The sequence below is a fragment of the Lissotriton helveticus genome, chromosome 10 (genome assembly GCF_964261635.1).
Source record: "Lissotriton helveticus chromosome 10, aLisHel1.1, whole genome shotgun sequence".
In the NCBI taxonomy this organism is placed as follows: domain Eukaryota; kingdom Metazoa; phylum Chordata; class Amphibia; order Caudata; family Salamandridae; genus Lissotriton; species Lissotriton helveticus.
The window spans coordinates 83,847,382-83,870,534 of record NC_136071.1 but is presented as its reverse complement, the minus strand read 5'-3'; the positions used below and the strand labels follow the sequence as shown (position 1 = coordinate 83,870,534).

The following is a 23,153-nucleotide window of genomic DNA, read 5'->3' as shown; positions in this document are numbered from 1 at the left end:
TTGTTTATATTCTTTTGCCCGGAGATTTTGCTCGGGCTGCGTGTAAGCATGATTTTGCCTTGGGACTCCACGTCCTTATGAAGATCTACGTTGTTATGGAGGGGGTAGGGGTATCTTGGATGCTTATGTTGCTGTAAATTGATTCCCCAACACTCGAATATTGCTTTGTGAGAGTAGATTTTTGCTGCCAGCTCTTTTGATTTCCAGGTAGTGACTGAATTTTCTATTTCTGGCCTAGCTCTGTGTTGCTGGAACTCTACTGCTTCCATGTCGTGCAAAGCTATTCCACTGAGTTCCGGGATTTCCTTAAGCAGTTTTAGAATGTTTCCTCTATTGAGGATTTCCTGCCTTCCCTTTGTTAAATATTCAGCAATAAAAGTCACGACGGGTTCGATTTCGTCTGGTATTCGTGTTAGGTTGCCCACCTGAATCGTTGAGTTGATTTTTGTTCTTAAAGGCCCTTTCATTGGATTAGGATCTTTTGCGTGAGCTGTTGATGCCTCAGTACTATTTTCTGACTTCTTTACAAGTTTGATTTCTGTGTTTTGTGCTGATTGCTCAAGTTCAGGGGGGTCACTCTTTGTTGTAACGCTCCTGCCTGATGCGTTAGTGGAAAGCTTTAAAACTCTCTGATCTAGTTCAAGTTGAGAGGTTTTTACTTCCCTAGTGTCGGTGCATATGTTTTTGCTCCGGTACCTAATGTTGGGTTTGCATGATTCCTCTGCTTCTTTTCTACAAAGTGGGGGCGAGCTGGCCTCTGTGCTGCCGGCTTCTTCATGGATGTCCGAGTCCTTATCGCTTTCGTTTGAGCCGTTGTCCACATAATCTCTTATTCGTACTGTTTCTTTTGATTGACATCTGGGAATATTTGGGCCTTTGGTTGGTTGTTTCGGTTCCCTTGGCCCGTTGAAGGTTTTTACATTTGATTTATGTGTTGACTCCACCATTATAGTGTTCTCCAACGAAAAACTAACCCGTTCCAAATATTGTTGGTCCTGTCTACTGTTGGGAGAATTCAGCATATCCTTATTTATTTCGAAAACTTGACTTACGTTCTTTGTAAAAATTGGAAAGATGTGTTCTGGGGCAACGGTGTGTTTCGTATTATGTTTGGGCTGAGCCTTCCTGGTTCTCTTTCGTTGACGTTTTGTTAGTTTGTCCTGTTGCTCAGTTGGAGGGGTAGGCGAGCCTTCATAGATTTGTTCTTCTTGGCTTTCCGTCGCCCCTACGTCTTGGCCTGTGGTTGTTTTCTTCCAAGCCCCTTTGTTGGATAGGTCCGGGTTTTGTCGTCCAGTTTGGGCGTTTGGAATTTCTTCGTTCTGGGTAGTGTCCGTGTGCTCCCGAATTCCCTTTTGTTCGCAAGTCGATTTCACTGCTCCCAGGATATCGTTTAGGATCTCTGGGAGGGTAGCCAGTTTTTCAATTATACTACCACAGTTCCAGCGACTAGATTTGGCATTGTTTTTGGTTTGTGTTCTATTTCCTGGAGTAACCTGGTCTGTGTTTGTATTTGTGTTTTTTCCGCGTTTTCCTTTTTGACTAATAAGGTCATTATTGTGTCTGCCTTAGAGCTTATGTTTGATATGTGCTCTGCGATGATGTTTATTAGGTCTATTTGGACTTCCATTTTATCCGATTGGAAGTTTAATGCCCTTATTGCCTGGTCCAATGTGCTGATTAGGGTCTTCCCCCAATTTATTGTTGTGTTGAGAATTGTCTCCGTTCTCTAAGTTTACGCAGGACTGTTCAATCCTGCTTGCCGATGAAATTAAAATGGGATCCAACTGGGCATGCTTGATTGCCTCACCTCCGATACTACTGGTATCTTCAATCAGAATTCTGTGGCTGCTACCTTGATCCTCTAAGTTTCGCGGTGTTGATGCCACTAGCTCTTGAGTGTACACCTTTGTAGTCGGATGTTCTGTTGTGGATTGCCCGAATTCTAATTCTCTTTTTGTTTTTTTCTTAGAGGTTACAGTCGGCTTTGGGGTGTTTGTGGTAGGTGAGGGATCTTCCGTTTTTGCCTCGCCTTCCAAACACTGGCTTAGCAAACCTCCTAAGTCTGCCCCTTGTGGTGTTTTATTGCACTTAGTATTGTCTTTGAGGCTTATGTTTTGAGAATCTGATTTAGCAAAGATATTTTCAAGCAACTCTAGACCCTGTGGTGTTAGCAGGTAGGATGCTGGTTTGTACGTACCCTTTGTGTCTTGAGTGCTTAATTGGGTTGAGGTTTGGATGTCCGCTCCCTTTTTGGAATCCATGTTCTCAGGGGGCCTAGTTGTATTGTACACTTGGGCCTGCACGATTTCTGTCTGTTTTTTCATGTTGTTGGTTTTCGCTGTCTGATCTATTATGCCTGGTAAGTTTACACTGCTCTCATGTGGACGTTGGACCATTTGCTTTGTTTCCTTGTTAGAAGCCCCTGGTACAAGTGACGGTTTGATCATGTCTGGCAGGATTGGGCTCGGAAGATTTTGCGCCTCCACTGTAGCAGCAAAGATCGCCGTGACCGGGTCTTTTAGAAAAACGAATTTGTTAATTTTTTGCTGCCATTGTTTACCCGTCACTGAACCTGGATTCTCGGATGTTGCCACCAACTTTCCCAATTCCATCCTCTCCCTTTCTCCCTGAGCCTCGGACTCGCCGTCAGATGAAGACATAGAAGCATCTTTGGGGATGGGTTTCGGGATAGTTTTTTTTTGCTTTTTGCTGGGAGCAGTTTGCCGTTTTGTACCAGATCTCATTCCAAAGTTTTTTTTTTTATAGTTGTATTGGTAAGTCTTGTTATGTGTTTCCTGGGGATGACTTGAGCCTCACCTCCTTTAGTCCTTTACTCAGCCATCCGCAAATGCAACACACGTTGCGGGGCTCTCACTCTCTCCTTCCAGACTGCTTCTGCCCCAGTGCTTGTTATATACCAGCAGACCCCCCGCAGCACAGCACAGGACCAGTCGCGGCCTGCTATCTGCTTCTGTCTGTCAGCTTCTGTCTGACGCACACCCCCTCAACTCACCGCGCCCGGCACATGGGCGGTTCAGTACCAGGTTCGGGAACTGCCAACCGACCCTCGTCTGGAGCCAGTTCTGGAGGGTCTGGAGGGGCAGGGGAGTCGGCAGCAATGGATGTAGCGATGCAAGTGGAGGTAGTGGCGGGGACTGGGGAAGAGGGGTGTTGGGCGTTCCACTTTCGCCTCTCCTACCCTCACTACACGCCTCCCTCCAGCACACTACTCTTAGGACTCCTGAGGAAGTCTTAGGATGTCTCTCGTGGCACTCGTGGCTCCACCCCGATGAGGCGTTCACGGGCTCTGGCCGCTGTGGGGAAGCGTTTGAGTTTGCGGCTCCAGCCGCCCCAAAAACAAAAAGTAGTAGTACTCACGGTTCCGGCCGTCCAGGTGACGCGCCCGCGGGCTCAGGGGGGAAGCGTCTGCGGCTCCGGGTCCAGCTCCGCCGAAATGGGTGTGTCTGTAGCCGCTGAGGGGAGTCGTCGCAGCTCCGGCCGTGAAAGAACGTATTCACGTATTCACGGCTCCGGGTTCTAGAAGGCCCCCTCCTCCTCCTCCTGTGGCGGCGCCGGTGTTGTTGTCACAGCGCTCAGCTCAGCGCTCACACCGCCCGCTCGGCACGTGGTACACTTTTTAAAGCACCGATGAAGGCCACCATCATTTCCTGTGAAGCTGAAAGTCATTAGAAGATCCAGGCATCTTCATCCTCAACGTCCTGCACAGGATCAGCATCACATCACTCCTGAGGGAGCTCCACTGGCTTCCGATACACAATCGTGCACAGTTCAAGTTTCTCACTCACACTTTCGAAGCACCACACAACACAGGTCCAGTTTGCCTGCACATCAGTTTCTCCTTCCACCAACCACCCAGGCACCTCCGTTCAGCTGGATTCTTATTAGCACACACCCCATGCATACACAGGAACAGAACCGGAGGTCGAACCTTCTCGTTCATCGCTCCTAAAGCATGGAACAACCTCCTACTACACATCAAAGCCTCCTTATTGCTTCTTGAATTCTGTTGAAAGATATAGACCTGTCTCTTTGACTACCCCCCCGGAGCCTTGCAGCCAGGCTGATACACCTGCTCATATCTGAGATACCCTCTCTGGTGACTGTGCACTTTATAAACACATATCAATATAACAGGCACCTCTTCTTCAAACATTCTGTACCACGCATAGTCAATGTTACCATGGAGACTGAGGTGTCGCCTCACCTGCCATGCTCCAAATGGCCTCAATCTATCTAAATAGAAATAGTTCAGTGAGAATTCCAACTTGCAAAACCTTACCTAGGGGAAGAGGATGTAGCCTTACGGCTAGAGCGGTCGACTTTGAAGCTGAGGAACCGGGTTCGAGTCTCGGCAACATCCTGTGATTCTGGGCAAATCACTTAATCTCCCCATGCCTACCAAAAATGAATGTGTCCTTCTGTAACGAAACAGGTGCTATATAAAGCGCTCTGATACCCGATATCTCGGGTCTAGTTCGCACTAAACAAAAATAAATAAATACAGGCAGCCTTTCATATTGCACTTGAGAGCATTAGCTATTTGGTGCCAAGGATATAGACCGGGGACAGCAAAAACACAAATTAATTTATGTTAAGGATTTGTGTGTATCAAGGCAGTGACACTATTCCTCCAAAAAATAAAACAGAGTGAGAGACAGTCACCATTTTGTGAAAGTGACTTGGTGGAAAATATGGTGTTAATATATGAGGTCTCCATTGAGTATTAGCAGCTCTCTTTTCAGTTCTTGGATCACATCAATTTGCAGCTAGCTAATGGCCGCACATGGCCTTGGTTAGACGATCATGGGAAGAAACTTGTAGGAGCTACATGGTTAAGATAAGGATTCGCTCTATGTAGTTAAAGGATGTTCCTATGCCAGGGAAGCAGTAAGGCATGTCATTGTGACATCTTTCAACTCGATACAATTTAAAAACAAAAGATGAGAGGTACATGTAAAATACAGGGTCATATCCACAACACTTTTTGGGGTTGAAATATGCAATACTTTGGTTCTTCTTGCAATTTCTTTCCTTTCTTCTCAACAATAGACAAACACACGCAGCAACGCGTTTTGCCCGTGACATGGGCTTCTTCAGGGCAATGTGATTCTACTAACTACAGTTGGGCATTTGAAGAACAGTTGCGTCGCACTGAAGTTTAGGAAATGTGTTCCACGCTATTCGCAAACCCTTGGGGGTCACAAGATATCAACATCGAACAAAACAGCCGCGCCCGCGTACCTGTGTCCTTCCTGACACGGGTACGCAGATTCAGCTGCCTTGGTTGGATTACAGAACACGGCATATCGGGGCATATCGGTTTAAAATTACACTAATAATATGGGACAAGGAACTTTGTGAAGACATCGAGATTTTTGGACACCTATTTGATGTTGATATCTTGTTACCCCAAGGTTTCGCGAATAGCGTGGAACACATTTCCCAATCTTCGGTGTAATGCGACCATTCTTCAAATGCACATCTGTAGCTAGTAGAATCAAATTGCCCTGAAAAAGCCTATGTTTTGGGCGAAATTCGTTTGCTGCATATCTTTGTCTATTGTTGAAGAGAGAGAATAAGAAATTAAAGACATTGCAAGAACGAAATGGCTTATTGCAGATTTAAGTCAGAAACTGTGTTGCGCGATTCGAGACTGTATTTTACAATTGCCTCTCATCTTTTGTGTTTTAAAATGTCAAGTATATGACCATCTGGTAGCTGGTCACTTGAGATGGGCAAATTTCATCCAATTCTGTACAGGTGATTACTTTAGGTGGTGCAGTGACTGAGTTTTCTGGCTGCCAATAGTTTTTCAACCTGGTACAATTCTCTTGAGTGTTTGCACACGTTGGGGATACTGACAATATTAACCTAGGACTGGCATTCAGAAAGGCTTGACTCCAGTTCATGGGCCTTACACAAGTTCCAAGGCAGCCTAGGTGTGTTGACACTGGTTCTGAAGTGTACTTGACTGTTTCCATTCAGCTGCAGCTAATTGCTCTTCTTTTTTGTTTTGTCTTTATTAGTCTTGCAGTGATCTATGGGGTGTTCTCCATTTCTCAACTGGTAGCTCCCCCCTGGGTGGCTCTTCTAGGACCCCGGGTCTCCCTCATCATCAGTGGAGTGTTCTACAGGTGAGTGAAGTTCACAATAAGAAGCAGGAGACCAGGCTATTACTGTCCACAATAACAGAAAAACACATGCGCTAGGAATGGAAGCTGTGAGCGACAACATCATCCCTGTGTTCTTTATTGTTTTTACATTCTTTAATCAATGTCACTTCCTTTCCTTTACCTCAGTGGATTTTATGGTTTAGATTTTTATATTTGGCCCACCTTGATATCTTGTGATATTGTTTGACTGCCCAAGGTACCATGGAATAATGGCTGAGACACTGGATTTAAAGTTGGTCTTGTGTAAATGCAGTATGTCAGCATAGTGACTGAGGTTGTGTCCCCAAGAAAAAACATGGTGTACTCAGTACTGAAGTAACTCTGCTATCATACCTACTCATAACTTTTCAAGATAATATTAAATGTATTACGGCGCCTGCGAGTGATCTAAGTGGGTGAGGTAGTAGCTCGCCCGCAGTAACAGGAATGGATTAAAAAGCATATAAAAGCAATGCTGTACAAAGTAATACGGTATGTAATGTGCAAAAATGATGGCCTGTGAAGAAGAATAAAAGCACACTACCTTGAAAATATATGTGCAAAGTACTGACAGACCTAAAACATCTGTGAAAAGGGCAACAATTAAGGGCCTGATTTAGCGATTGGCAAACAGAGGTTAAACCATTGGTATTGCAGTGTACTTTACTCTTCCCATACTGAGGGTCCTCTGCCCACAAAAGTTAGAGCTGTCCACCAGCACAGCAGGCATCTCAACATTGGCAGGATTTTTTGTCATGGCAGGCTATACAGTGTATCACAAGTTTGATGGACTGCACCATCAAAATGATGGTGCTGGCTGTCAAACTTTTAACATAATTTTGTATTTTCAGAAACAAAATCCCAAAGGGTATTTTTGTGTTCGAAAATACAAAAACTAATAACCCTCAGTGGTGTTGTCTCCTGTGGTGTGGGGATCATTTTGCAGTTTGCACTGCCCCTCACTGCTAGGTTTTACCCAACAGTGACTGACAGTGAAAACTGGTAACTGGACCACCAACTGAAAATCAGGCGGGTGGTTGAGTAGCCAAACTTCTTATGGCTCTTACTCTGTTGGGCCATCTGAGGAGTATGTTAGCCACGGACACGGAGTAGTCTTCATTGCTGACATACTTCCCGATCTGTGTCATGTCAAAATCCTGACTCAGTCTGTGTTGAAGGTAAGACATTGTCTTTCCGGTCTCTTTCAAAATGAGAAAGCCATCCTAAACTACAGGGCACACTGCCTCCACTGGTCTCACCGGGGGGGCGGGCACTCCAATATTCACACATTTGTTAAGATAGTAGTTCCTCTGGTCAGCTCTTTGCAGATAGGTGACCGGAGGGACTACTACCTCGATACTACAGGGTTCCTGTTAACCCTGATGAAGACTCACATACCTTTTTGGGCTGTTAGAAGGGCCGAAACATCTTGGTTAAAATAATGAGGGATACATAATACCTCGTCTCATCCACCCAGTTTTTTAATTCTGCCCGGTATACTCTCTAATAAAGATATATCCATAGGGTATACACCAAGTTAGTTTTATTACTTTATCTGGATGCCCCTGTTATCCAGATATAAACATTCTGTAAGATCTACTGCCTATGGAGATTGAGACCACATTGGCAATACTATCTGACCAAGGAGGGACGGAATTGCCTGTGATGAAGCATGCCGCAAGAGTGTGGGAGGCTTTTCCATCCATTCTTTATGATGCTCTCCCTAGGACATTTTGGTCAAGATTGAATTGATCTGGGTGCAAAGTAGACATTGTTCTTGCTGTGTTCTGCTTCTGTTGGCGGGGTGTGCGTACCTTAGGGTGCAGGGCACTTGTTTTCCAATTGTTGGTCCTTTTGGGGACTCATGTGATACCTGAAAAGGCATGCAGGTATTTTTATAAATATTTCTCTTTGGACTCGTCTATGCAGGGGAGCAATCTGACTATGCAATTTGGATGTTTCTGATTATTTCCCCGGCTTTCGTTGTCTGTAGATTCAATGCTTCAGGATGCAGTCACGGTGTCTTCCTGGTTGTTTAGGGTTTTCCCTTGTGATAGTGGGTGTGATTTGCCTGAATATGTCTTGTTTTTAATACCTTATCTCTGTTTCTCTTGGCAGTGCGTACGCAGCTGCTCTCACAACCCCAAAGAACTGGTCATTTTACCCTTCTTCAGTGCTCCTGGGAGTGGCCGCTGGTGGTAAGTTCACACTGCCCGGTGTCTCAAGTCGAATGATGTTTACCAGAAACTGACACAATAATCAAAATGGCTAATTGGACATTGAACGCACTCCAGATGAATGCATCTATGGGTGGATTATAGGTCAGGCAAGTTGACTAGTTAAATACTTTTTGTACATCTTTGAATTTAGCAGGTTGTTTTTTCCCTGTGATCTGTTGTTATTTGTCCAAATTTGGGAGACCTTATTAAACCATTATTTTCTAGGATTTTCATTTGATTTAAGAATAATGATAGTTTTATTTGCAGTTCTCAGCAACCCAGTAAACAATTTCAGATTTTTTATCTTTTTAATATTCCAGGGGGGAAAGTGAGGCAAGGGTAGTGATGAGATTAAAAAAAAGAGCATAACTAGTCAGGTGGTACAGAGTAAGGAAGTGTGAGGAGCAGACCCCAGCATAATCCATTGTAACATGGAATACACTGTGAATGTGGCAAAACATCCTGCATTGTAAAACTGGCCCAGCAGCAATGTGGAACATGCGGTCGTAGAGGGACCATCAGACAGTGTGAATGTGGCATCACAGCGTACACAGATGTGGTGGTACCACAGCACGCAGTAGCTGTGTGGAACATGCGGCTTAGGGGGACCAGCAGACAGTGTGAATGCGGCATCACAGCATACATGGATGTGGTGGTAACGCAGCACACAGCAGCAATGTGGAACATACGGCTTAGGGGGAACAGCAAACAGTATGAATGTGGCATCATAGCGTACATGGATGTGGTGGTACCACAGCACGCAGCAGCAATGTGGAACATGTGGCTTAGGGGGACTAGCAGACAGTCTGAATGTGGCATCACAGCGTACCTGGATGTGGTGGTACCACTGCAACCAGCAGCAATGTGGAACATGCGGCTTAGGGGGACCAGCAGACAGTGTGAATGTGGCATCACAGCGTACATGGATGTGGTGGTACCACAGCACGCAGCAGCAATGTGGAACATGTGGCTTAGGGGGACTAGCAGACAGTGTGAATGTGGCATCACAGCGTACATGGATGTGGTGGTACCACAGCACGCAGCAGCAATGTGGAACATGTGGCTTAGGGGGACTAGCAGACAGTGTGAATGTGGCATCACAGCGTACATGGATGTGGTGGTACCACAGCACGCAGCAGCAATGTGGAACATGTGGCTTAGGGGGACTAGCAGACAGTGTGAATGTGGCATCACAGCGTACATGGATGTGGTGGTACCACTGCACGCAGCAGCAATGTGGAACATGCAGTCCTAGAGGGACCAGCAGACAGTGTGATCGTGGCATCACAGCGTACATGGATGTGGTGGTAGCGCCGCACACATCAATGTGGAAAACAGCAGTCAGTGTCAGTAGGTAGCAAACAGCATAGGTGTCACTCAACAACAGGCAGTTTGGGTTTTTAAAGCAGGCAATGTTAGCATTCATATTATCAAGAAGAGTGAGTCTGACACACAGAGTAGAATGTTCATGTAGTGCAGCAACAGGCTGTGTGAGTGAGTGTACCTACCAGACTGTCTGAGTATTCCCCGGATGCTGGCAGTGTGGCTCTGCGCAGCAGGTTGGGTGTAAGTCAGATGCAGTCAGTGTGGCAGCGGCCACCATGCAACTGTGTGAGCATGCAGTAGCAGGCAGGGTGGGTGTAGCACAGAACTAGATTGTGTGAGTTTGTTTGTGATATTTACACAGTGCAAGCACAGCTGTGGCACAGAAGCAGCTTGTGTTAGTATTAACTGCAGAGAGTGGTGCATGGCAGGTGGAGAATGTTCCAGTATTCATAATCTTCTTTCGTTTTCATAGTTCTCTGGACGGCTCAAGGACTTTTCCTCACCGCAAACTCCAATACCTACAACATCCACAAAAACACAGGCATCTTCTGGGCATTGCTGCAGTGCAGGTAATTTCATTTTACACTGAAAGCCAACACACACCTTCTGTCCTCTGTATCTCACATTTCAAGAAGAGAACCAAGGGGGCTGCCCAGGATGACACGGTGAAGAATAATCCTTGTTTTTAACTCCCTGTAGTGTTTAGTAAGGTCCAGATAACCACCCACACCAAAAGGAAAACTTTCACTTAAACTATTGCCTATCAATCAGGTGGGGCACCCCACACTCACCTCATCACTTCTATCACTCAGACTACAGGAACACTTACTTCCTTCACACCCAGGCACACCTCTCCAATTCCAATGCTTGCATCCAGGACTCAGTCCTTTACTTCAGCCACCCATGTCAGCCCTGTTGCCAGTCACACCACTGGTACAACCTTCTACTGCCATCACTATCACCACATGCACATACCTCATTTGCTCCGTGCTCAGTTGTTTCCAGATGTACTGAGTGAATTCAAGAGGTCCAGCACTTAGCACCTGATTTTGCAGAATCTATGCCCTCTTTGGGGTCAATTACGATGTCGTTCAGAAAGGCTCCGAATGGCATTCGATTTGTCTGAAACCGATTCGGAACCCGTCTTTTCGACCAACTCGGAAACTTTTCCGAATGACCTATTACGATGGCTGGCAACTGTTCGGACTTTCCACCTCGGTTTCGAAAGGCATTTGGAGTAACCGAGTTGATCGGAGCTGAATCGTGGCGGTCTACAGACCGCGTTTCCAGCCAAGCAATTAAGGTGTCCGATTCGGACAGCCTTTCCGTATCGGTTGTTCCAACATGGATCGACTGTCGGAACCCGGCGCCCTCCGAATCGGGCCCGTGGGGGTACCCATGGGTCCCCCCTTTCCATGCATGCACAGTGTGGAAGGGCACCATGAGGTGCCCGCCACAGGGTGCAAGGTTTTCTCAACCTCCCCATATGTCAATCGGAGCCTGTGTTCTTGTTCAGAACACAGGCTGCCATTGAAGTCAATGCGAGTCCGACCGAACGATGTCCGGAAGCATCTTAATCGGTCGGTCGGACTCGCAGTATCCGATTCGGTCGGAAACGATTCCAAAACCGATTTGGTCGGATCGTATTCGGCCCCTTTGTGGGTCTTGTGTAATATGGGGGTCTAGAACAGTCTGACATTAGAGGGTCTACGTGGACAGGTCGATAATGGTGCTTGAATTTGGATGCCTAGAATAAGTAGGACAGTAGAATAGAAGTCTTCTTTTCATGAGTGATAGAGCTGATTGGTTTTTAAGTGCACAAAGTGCAAATAAAATGGGAATACACAAATCACTAAAAGTAGGTGGTCTTTTAAGGCATTAATGAGGTAAGTTGGAACTGGAGAACTGTGAGTGAGCTCCAGAACCACAATAGCTGGAGGTATAACAGATTGCACGTAAATGCATTTGCCGTCTTATCTCTAGTCCTGAATACTAGACCTGCATGCAGTGCCGACAGACGTACAGACCTGAAGTGCACTGCCTGGGCTGTGTATGGGGTTTCAATGATGTAAATGGTGGGGTTTTGAAAGTCAAGGTTTGGTTGTGAGGCAATAGAGATGCAATAAATTTCTCTGGCATATTGAAAAATTGGCAACTTTGAGAAAAGGATAACACTTAGAACATTTGAAGAATTTCTCTCATTTACTGTCTGCTTTTATAGATTCATTCAACAATGCTTCGGTGTTTGGTTCAACGCACGTGTGCACTAGATGGAACTGATTTAGGATCCTAAACTGTGAAAAAGATATGAAAGAGTGAACAAATTAACCACCTAATGTCAATTCATGATATATCAGTAGTTTAAAATTTGAGTTTTATTCTAGTACAGCTATTATAATCTGCATTAGCAGACTAGATAGTAGAAGCTTAAGGCCAATCCCTTAGAAGTCAATCTGATTTGTGCCCCATGTGTTTTTACTATAATAACCATGGTGTGCATTGGAGCAAATCTAGATAGAACTGGGGCAGCTTTAAGATGCTCTTGTACATACGGAATTCACAACAATGAGGTCAAGTGCAAATATAAATGTTCTGTGATTCTTACTACAAGTCACAGGCACAAAAACTAGTTGGAAATGTAAATGTCCATTAAAAAAAATATATAACATTTAATAACAGATGCATGCAGCTTTAAAGCTCTTCAGATTGTAGCAGGCATGGGCAAGGGTTCAGGGGGAGATGAAGTAATCTGCTGTGAATTATGAAAGATACTCAAGTGAGACAAATGAGGTTAGGGCTAATGCCTCCAAGCTCTACCACCACTAAACAACGGAATATCATTTCATCCACTAAATCACATTTCCACTAGATTGTATGTTCTTTATTAGATAAAATTTCATCCAGAAGGTCACCCCTCTCTCCAGGCTAGTACACATCTTCTCGGCTAGGCCCCCTTTTCTGCCAACTGATGATATCCCGTCCACTAGAACTCTGCACATTTACCAGACCCCATCACCTTAATTAGGCAACATCTCCATCGCTAAACAGCTTTTTCAACATTTCCTCCACTAAAAACCCAGTCAGCCTTAGAAGACTTTGCCCCAATTATCACCAATCTCACTTGCTAGATGAGATCTCCCTGAACACGCCCCATTTTCCTAGTCAACAACATCCTTGAATTATTCCTCATATCCTCTACTAGAACGCGTTTTCTACACATAATGCCATCTACTTCCATAGAACCCATCAGCACCATATCATCCATAGGACTCTGTCCCCTCCTCTAGAACCCATTTGCTCCCATCGGACACATAAGCTCCACCAGACCCTTCCTCTTCCACTAGGCCCCATCTTCCCTTTCAGACACCCACCTCTTCCCCCAGACAATGACCTCATTCTGGGCCCAATTCACAGAACTAACCTAAGACAAAATCCTAAACTTACTACCATTTTAGTATTCCTAACTTTAGGACTCCTAAATGCCTTCTGTGAATACCAAAAGTCTTAAAGTTAGGACTTTTCTCAGTTTAGGAGTAGTAAATGTAGGACTCCTAACTTTAGGACTCCTAAATGCCTTCTGTGAATACCAAAAGTCTTAAAGTTAGGACTTTTCTCAGTTTAGGAGTAGTAAAGTTAGGACTCCTAACTTTAGGACTCCTAAATGCCTTCTGTGAATACCAAAAGTCTTAAAGTTAGGACTTTTCTCAGTTTAAGAGTAGTAAAGTTAGGACTCCTAACTTTAGGACTCCTAAATGCCTTCTGTGAATACCAAAAGTCTTAAAGTTAGGACTTTTCTCAGTTTAGGAGTAATAAAGTTAGGACTCCTAAATGCCTTCTGTGAATACCAAAAGTCTTAAAGTTAGGATTTTTCTCAGTTTAGGAGTCCTAAAGTTAGGAGTCTAAACTTAACCCCTATCACAGCTCCCTTAATCTGTCCCTTTTAGTAGTAAGTATGTCCCATTTTCCAGCTTCTTCTCCCTGTCAATCCTACATTTACTACTAAAACATATGCTTACATGAGAGGAGATTTCGCAGTCCGGCAGAGATTGCCACACAGTAAAAGGTAGGAGAGGTAGAAGAGGAACCTCCGCACATTGATTTGTGAAATGCATTTTGTAGTATGCTATTAGTACTATTGTGGTACTGCTAAACATTCTAGAAAATGTAGTTTGGGAATCATCCCCATAAACACCTGCTTCGGGAGTTTGGTTTTGCATCAGTTCCTCAGAAGCTGCCTTGTTTCTCCTCTTCCTATGTCCATTTAGCAGCTATTCATAACCCTTGTTTTTCTTGTTATTTCAGCTCCGTCTTTGGGAACCTGTACGTCTATCTGGCGTTAGATGGAAAAAGCAGCATCTCAGGTATAGAGAAATACCAGGAGTTAGTTTTCCAGCACATATTTGCTGCCTCGTTGTGTCTTGGTCTGCAATCGGATTGTACATTGGGGGCATGCAGCAACAGAATTATTGAATACATGAGTCTAGCTGAGGCCGTGAGAGGGCTGTAGATACTCCTATAATTTCAAAGCATGTACATCCATTAGCCATAGGGATTCACAGGGATTCCCTAAAGGATACTGAGTACAGCAGTGGAAGGGAAGTCGCTAGGATATCTATACTAATATAATAAAGTGAGAGCCCAAACCTTTGAGGCGGGTAATCTCAGGAACCACACCACCAATCACAACACCCAATACAGCGTTGGAAAGGGCAGTTGCAGCAGAAGGACATAGGCTATGCAGACGCCCACCATATACATTTAAAAGGTAAAAGAACCGTGCCAGCAAAGTAGTCCTTTGTGGGCGTGTCTGCGTTGTGCTGTGGGCGTGTGCTGGGGGCGTGACAAATGCTGGGGCGTGTGGTACGTTCCGCCCTTCATGCCATGTCTCATATCGTGTGCTAATCCCACCCTGCTCCCTTTAAATACCCCTGCACCCCATAATCATAACCCACCCTTAACCCAAACCTATCCCTAAACCTTAAAAATACCCCTGTACCCCAAAACCCAAACCTAGCCCTGAACCCTATAAATACCCCTGTACGTCAAAACCCAAACCTACCCCTGAACCCTAAAAATACCCCTGTACCCCAAAACCCAAACCTATCCCTGAACCCTAAAAATTCCACTGTACCCCAAAACCACCCCTGAACCCTAAAATACCCCTGAACCCCAAAACCCAAACCTAGCCCTGAACCCTTAAAATACCCCTGTATCCCAAAACCCAAACCTATCCCTGAACCCTAAAAATACCCCTGTACCCCAAAACCCAAACCTAGCCCTGAACCCTAAAAATAACCCTGTACCCCAAAACCCAAACCTACCCCTGAACCCTAAAATACCCCTGTACCCCAAAACCCAAATCTACCCCTGAACCCAAAAAATACCCCTGTACCCCAAAACCCAAACCTAGCCCTGAACCCTTAAAATACCCCTGTACCCCAAAACCCAAACCTACCCCTGAACCCTAAAAATACCCCTATACCCCATAACCCAAAACTATATCTGAACCCTTAAAATACCCAAACACCCCAAAACATATACCTCAGTACCCCAAAACATATACCCCTATACCCATACTTACCTTATCCAAACATTAAAAAAACATGCTTTTACCATTCATGCATTTACAACAAATTTCGTTGTAAATGTATGCGTGGTAAAAGCATTTAAAATGTAATGCCATGCGTTATAATGGCATTGCGGAGTCATGGTACTTTCGTGATGAGAGTATGCGGAGTGATGGTATGCGGAAAGAAAGTTGCGGAATAATGGGTGTTTACCCTCCCCGGTAAGTACATTGGTTGCACGGCGGCCCACATCTCCAGCAACATACTCATATTTTTTCACCACCCATTTGAAAAATGCACAGGTCTCTCTCATTGATGGCCAGCACCGACATACACTTTTAGACACACCTCCCGCCACAAGTTCTAGAATTGCGAACTTTAGAGCTGGGGAGCTACGTTTGAATCTCGGCATCAGCTCAACATTCTGTGATTCCAGGCAAATCGCTTTGTCTCCCCGTGCCTACCACCAATGAATGTGTTCTTCAGAAGTTGTAAATTGTGCTCATGCCATGTTGTCGAGTTCGCGCTATATACTTTTGCAAGGAAAAAAATAAAGTAGGGAAACTCGATTTCACACACTACTGAACGCGCACTCTTAAGTGCATCAGCAGTGCACTGTGAATCGGAGCGTTTCACATGCCTGTCACAGATAAGAAATGCTATCAAAACGGAATCCTACAAAACAATATACTACTGGCCGGCAGCAATTCATACCCATACAACGTCGGGACGGGCTGCTAGTTGTTTTATATAAGGTTTTGACCAAGGGTAAAATATATCCGGAGTATTAAGATGCCTGCATGTTAGCTCTTTAAAGTAATTGCCTTTGCCGAGCCTTCATCAGGGTAGCTCCTTAGACAGTTTATATAAATCTTGTGATGATGTGGCTGAGAGGATATGGCCTAATGGCTAGAGCGGTTGTCCGCGAAGCTGGGGAACAGGGGTCGAGTCTTGGCAGGGATGCTCAACATCCTGTGTTTCTGGTCAAATCACTTAATCTCCCCATGCCTAACGAAACATGAAGGTGTCCTTTTGTAACCCAACTCATGTAAAGCACTCTGATAGGGTGTTTTACAGGTCTACTTGTTGGTTACACTGGTTAAGCTCAGGCTCGAGTATAGCACGTCCTCAAGGAACACACACTATAATAAATTTGCCTGAGATGCTGGATTAACAGTGATCAAGTATCTCATTTTTGGGAGAAGTCATAGACATCATTGGTCATTTGTACATGTCACATCATCCGCAGTATAATGGGCCAAGGTCTTGATGGGTAATATTTGTTGATATTGAGACCACTGATATTGGGAGCACGGACGTGCCCATAGAAAATCGGCTGAAGAATTAACCAATGGAAATCTGGAGGATCAGGGATTGTGTCCTGATGGGTGAAGCAATTTTCCAGAAGGTGAAAAAAGGAAAACCTACACAAAGAATTGTCATTCAGGGTGCCATCTCTACAAGACACTGTCACAGCAGATGTTCCCCTGACAGGCTTCAGGGATGTTGTATGTTCCAGTAATACAGGAAATACAAGCAAGATAGATCCACGTCTCCATATCAGTATTCTTGGCCAGAGAGCAGTGATCTGGACTTCTGGGGCCATATGTATGAAACAAAATTTCATTCGCAAACGCCGAAATTCTACGAATTTCGGCGTTTGCGATCGCAATTCAGGTAAGTGGGATGTAACAGCCTTGCAAAATAAGGAATCGCAAAAAAGCGATTCCCTATTTTGCGATTGTATTCAAGGAATTGCAAATTGCGATTCCTTAAATGCAATGTAAGAGGCACAGAAAATGTGCAATTTGGCCATAAGGAATCACAAATTACCACCAACTTTAAGTTGGTAGTAATTTGCGATTTCTTCGAAAAATGTACTTTTTTGCATTTTTCAAAGTGCCATGTGGCACACATACATGCCCATAGGGCATGTATGTGTGCCACATGCGCACATATGTACATTTCAGGGGTGCAACAGGGTGTCCTTTTGGCACCCTGGCACCCTTGAATTTACATTTGCAATTTGCGATTCTCTAATTGAGAATCGCAAATTGCGAATATCTCCCCATTCATTCCAATGGGTCTCTAGGCCCATAGGAATGAATGGGGAGGTATTCCTTAATTGCGAATGGCAATTTGCAATTCGCAATTCAGGAATATGTAGGAGTCGCAAAATTATTTGCTAATCCTACATACTAACAGCCACCTGCATCATTGTAGGAATTTGCGATTCCTAAATTGCAAAAATTAAGGAATCGCAATTCAGGAATTGCAAAATCCTATGCATCAAGAAATTGCAAAAGTTTTTGCGATTCCTTAATTTTCTTTATTTGCGATTCCTCTATTGCGAATCGCAATTAAGGAATTGCGTTACATTGATTTCTATGGGCCTAGAGGCCCATAGGAATCAATGGGAAGGCATTCTCATTTTGCGAATTCGCAATTAAGGAATCGCAAACTGAGAATGCAATTTCAAGGGTGCAGGGGGGGGTCCAAAGGACCCCCCCTGCACCCCTGAAATGTCATGTAAGTACATTTTACTGACACACATGTCCCAAGGGCAGGTGCGTGTGTAAAATATAAGTTTCAAAAATGCATTTTTTTGCACTTTTGAAACTTTTCGCAAATTACCATGAAGGTTTACTTCATGGTAATTTTCCCCTTCCAAATTGCGAATTCGCAAATTAAAATAAATCATGCATAGCATTTAAGAAATCGCAAAATTTGCGATTTCATAAATGCTATCGCAATTTGAGAAATCGCAAAAAATTGCGATTTCTTAAATTGCGAAAAAAGAAAAAAAAATGATGCATCCCAAAACAGGTTTTTGCATTCGCAAACGGCCGAATTTTGCAATTCGCACCGTTTGCGAATGCAAAACAGCTTGATGCATGTGGCTGATAGCATTTTGCGATTCTCAAATAGCGATTCGCAAAAAAACGCTATTTGAGAATCACAAAATGACTTTTTGATACATATGGCCCCTGGTGACCAGCAAGGCAATTAGCAGCGAACACTTTGTGAAATACGTTCATCGTTATAGGGCACACTTCATGCTTGCAGAATGGATGAGCAGGTGTGCCACATTGAAAGCTTTCAGCACCAGTACTAATGGGAGTTGTAGAAAGACCTTACGATAGATATATTTGCTAGATCACACTTTCCAACACATATCGGGTAACAAATAGCCAAAAATTGCAAATGATGATGTTATGAATTCACTTACCCCCTAAAAGGATTATTGAGATGGGCTGTAATAATATAAAAACAATGCATTGGTAAGGGATGTTTATCTTCCCTTTGTCACCAACACCACTGCTTACAGAGGTGATTGTCAAGAATGTCAAGACGCGAAAGTCACGCAGTATCGATCACGATAGCTTCAACATGGGTGCGATAACCATGATTTTCACAGCTCATGGAGCTTTCCCTGTACCATTTAATGAGATTCCTGCAACAAGGGGTATACCGACTGGAGCAATTCCATCACATTGTTAGGAGTATTGGTGTCTGTGGGGCCCAATATGTGGCAATCTAATGTAAATTGCGGAGATTTTGTTTTATTTTACTACTGGCTCTCTACCAAGCCTGGGTGTGTTATAAGGTCAAAACTCTATAAGAAGTTTAAAAAAAGTATAGGAGTATTGGAAGGGAAATCATATGGTTTTCCATTTTCAACCACATCGGTGTGACCTCTTGCAAACATCAACCCAGAGGACATCTTAGAATGTGATGTAACATTCCTTTTGCTTCACAAGCCAGGAAATGACATCACAATACCTACGTCACTGAAAAAGTGACATGAAATGACATCATTGCTGTAGATGAAAGCATTATACTTTTACTGGAAATTAACTTGCCTTAGCACTTCACAAAAAAAGGAATGAGAGGTCCTATGTTAATTTCATGAGCCAAAATCCTGCAGAATGTCTTTCCACATACAGTGTCCCCGCAGTATGATTGTGGCGTAGATTCAGTAGCAAGAGAAATATGCAGTTCTCTCTTGCCCTTACTAAGTTCTAAGTGCAGCTGCTCTCAAGCAGACTTGATGAAGTGCTCTTGGAAAAAGCTTCTTCAGCTACGAGATTCACAAGCCTGATTTCAAGGAAGTCTGTCTTAACGTTGCACGTTTCCTCGTAATCTATTTCAAACCTATCATGGAAGTATCTCACATATCCTGTATGCCAGGAGACCTCTGGTAGTATGGATATGGGGAAGGTCAAACTCCTCTCTGTGTTCATGGACATTGTAATAATGTTCATGCTGGAGCATCCATGTGCATTCTTCTGTTTATTAAACATTGTTCCTTTAAGCAGAATAGCAAGCATAGTTCAGAGGGGTGAAACAAGGCATTGCAACATTTATAGGTGGTGTACGCGCGGACCTTCATCTTGTGGCCAGAACACACATTTACCAACATTCTGACCCACAAATGTATGGGAATGCTGGACAAAACCTGCTCAAAACTGTATGTAGCTAATATTTAATGTCTAACCCAGCCTTTATAATGAAGGGGACATCTTGCGAAAATAATGTCAACCTGAAACCATGTTAGCCTGCAATAGACACAGCTTATGTACTTATCTGCATCTTGATGTCTGATTTGTTATTTAAGTGCTACCCTCCCAACCTCTCGAAGGTTGAAGAGTTTACGGATGCTGAGCTGCTTTCATATTCAATGGCGTATGCATACTGTGGAGATATTCAATGGTGTACCCATATTGTGGAGATATTCAAAGGAGTACCTATATTCTGGCGATATTCAATGGCATACCCATATTCTGGCGATATTCAATGGCGTTGCCATATTGTGGAGATATTCAGTGGCATACTCATATTCTGGAGATATTTAATGGCTTACCCTTACTGTGGAGATATTCAATGGCTTACCCATATTGTGGAGATATTCAAAGGAGTACCTATATTCTGGCGATATTCAATGGCATACCCATATTCTGGCGATATTCAATGGCGTTGCCATATTGTGGAGATATTCAGTGGCGTACCCATATTCTGGACATATTCAATGGCGTACCCATACTGTGGAGAAGTTCAGTGGCGAACTCATATTCTAAAGATATTCATTGGTTTACCCATATTGTGGAGATATTTAATGGCTTACCCATATTGTGGAGATTTCCAATGGCATTCCGATATTCTGGCGATATTCAAGGGCATACCCATATTCTGGCGATATTCAATGGTGTACCCACATTGTGGAGATATTCAGTGGTGTACCCATATTCTGGAGATATTCAGTGGCTTACCCATATTGTAGAGATATTCAATGGCCTATCCATATTATGGAGATATTCAATAGCTTACCTATGTTGTGGAGATATTTAATGGTTTACTTATATTCTGAGATATTCAATGGTGTACCCATGTTGTGGAGATATTCAATGGCGTAACCATATTCTGGAGATATTCAATGGCTTACCCATATTGTGGAGATATTCAGTAGCATGCCCATATTCAGGAGCTATTCAATGGATTACCCATATTCTGGAGATATTCAATTGCTAACCCATATTTTGGCAATATTCAATGCCTTAACCATATTCTGGAGATATTCAATGGCTTACCCATATTGTAGGGATTCAATGGCGTATCCATATTCTGTAGATATTCAATAGTTTAACCATATTGTGGAGATATTCAGGGCCACACCCATATTCTGGAGATTTCAGTGGCATACCCATATTCTAGAGCTATTCAATGGCTTACTCATATTCTGGGGCTATTCAATGGCTTACTCATATTCTGGAGATATTCAATAGCTTACTCATATTCTGGAGATATTCAGTGGCTTACCCATATTCTCGAGATATTCAATGGCGTACCCATATTCTGGATATATTCAGTGGTTTACCCATACTGTGGAGATATTCAGTGGTGTACCCATAATCTGGAGACATTCAATAGCGTACCCATATTGTGGAGATATTCAATGACTTACTCAAATTCTAGAGCTATTCAATGGCTTACCCAATGTTTGGGGATATTAAGTGCCTTGCCCATATTGTGGAGATATTCAATGGTGTGCCCATAATCTAGAGAAATTCAATAGCTTACTCATATTGTGGAGATATTCAGAGGCACACTCATATTCTGGAGATTTCAGTGGCATACCCATATTCTGGAGCTATTCAATGGCTTACTCATATTCTGGGGCTATTCAATGGCTTACCCATATTTTGGCGATATTCAATGGCTTACCCATATTCTGGAGATATTCAATGGCTTAGCTGTATTGTAGAGATATTCAAGGGCGTACCCATATTCTGGAGCTATTCAATGGCTTACTCATATTCTGGAGATATTCAAAGACTTACCCATATTCTGGAGATATTCAATTGCGAACCCATATTTTGGCAATATTCAATGGCTTAACCATATTCTGGAGATATTCAATGGTTTACCCATATTGTAGGGATTTAATGGCGTATCCATATTCTGGAGATATTCAATAGTTTAACCATATTGTGGAGATATTCAGCGGCACACCCATATTCTGGAGATTTCAGTGGCATACCCATATTGTGGAGCTATTCAATGGCTTACCCCTATTCTGGATATATTCAATGACTTACTCATATTCTGGAGCTATTCAATGACTTACCCATATTCTGGATATATTCAATGACTTACTCATATTCTGGAGATTTCAATGCTGTACCCATATTCTGGAGCTATTCAATGACTTACCGATATTGTGGAAATATTCAGTGGCGTACCCATATTCTGGATATATTCAATGACTTACTCATATTCTGGAGATATTCAATGGCGTACCCATATTCTGGATATATTCAATGACTTACTCATATTCTGGAGATATTCAATGGCGTACCCATATTCTGGAGATGGTGCCAACTTCGCGCATCGAGTAAAGTATGTGAATGACACCCAGGTCTTCCTGAAGATGGGCGGCCCTCATGACCTCTCAACCCTAATAAACTGCTCAACTGACCTACAAAAATAATTGTGCCACATGAAACTGAAAACACAGAACATTGAATTTCTTGTTGTTTCCCCCAAATCCAACAGCAGTTTAACACCACGATGACAGCAGAAACAAGACACTCTAAGCAATTATCCCCTCAGCCAAATCCCAAAGGGTCACAATCGGTCTAAGCTTAGCCTGGACACACACATCAAAGGAACTGCTAGGGGTGCCTTTTTCCACGAATATCTGTCATCTCCAGAAACAAGTCCAGCATTGCTGTACTTACTGGGCTCCCTAAATACCGACTTGCTCCTCCCAAAGCTGTCGTTCGCTATGCTACCGACTCATTGCCAGAAAGAGGAAATCCAGTCTCATTAAATCTCTGTTGAATGCTTTAAACTGGCTACTCCTGGTCGCTGGTAGCACATCCACAACTGCCTGCATTACACCTAAGCTCTCAACATACTCCTCATACCTTGCTCCCACGCTAATGCTCTCTGCCGGGAACAGAAATGTAAGAGGCCAAGCAAGCCTGTATCTCAGCCACAAAAGATTTTAAGAATTGTCCACAATGAAGACACTTTAGTCTGCAATGCGCCTAAAACCAGGAGCCGCAGACCCTCGATATTACACCCCTCTCCTTTACGCTGAAGAAGAACTTGTGCTGGGATCCATCTAGCCCTGTGTCGTACCGCTTGGCCGACATTACCTTCTGTGCGTCTACTTCTGAGACTTTGAATATGCATTAGAACATTAGAATGTTGAGAGCTCCATTGAAGATGATGGCTAAATTGACTCAGGGCTAATGATGGCTGGTATAAGCCTTCAACATTCCAATATTTGTCTTCATGTTTCTCCCTTTTTAATTTAGAATATTCTACCTTCAGTGAGTGGAATGTTCTAATAGCCTTGTAGC

General features: G+C 43.6%; 1 protein-coding gene across 1 annotated transcript in view; it reads left to right on the top strand.

Moving 5' to 3' along the window:
* The window catches only part of LOC144785054 (UNC93-like protein MFSD11), a 180,508-nt gene that overhangs the window by 97,208 nt on the left and 60,147 nt on the right, over positions 1-23,153 (top strand). The window contains exons 4-7 of the mRNA XM_078664169.1: positions 6,048-6,155; positions 8,292-8,371; positions 10,191-10,287; positions 14,021-14,079. Coding sequence (XP_078520295.1) covers positions 6,048-6,155; positions 8,292-8,371; positions 10,191-10,287; positions 14,021-14,079 — 344 coding nt within the window. The remainder of the gene's footprint in view (positions 1-6,047; positions 6,156-8,291; positions 8,372-10,190; positions 10,288-14,020; positions 14,080-23,153) is intronic.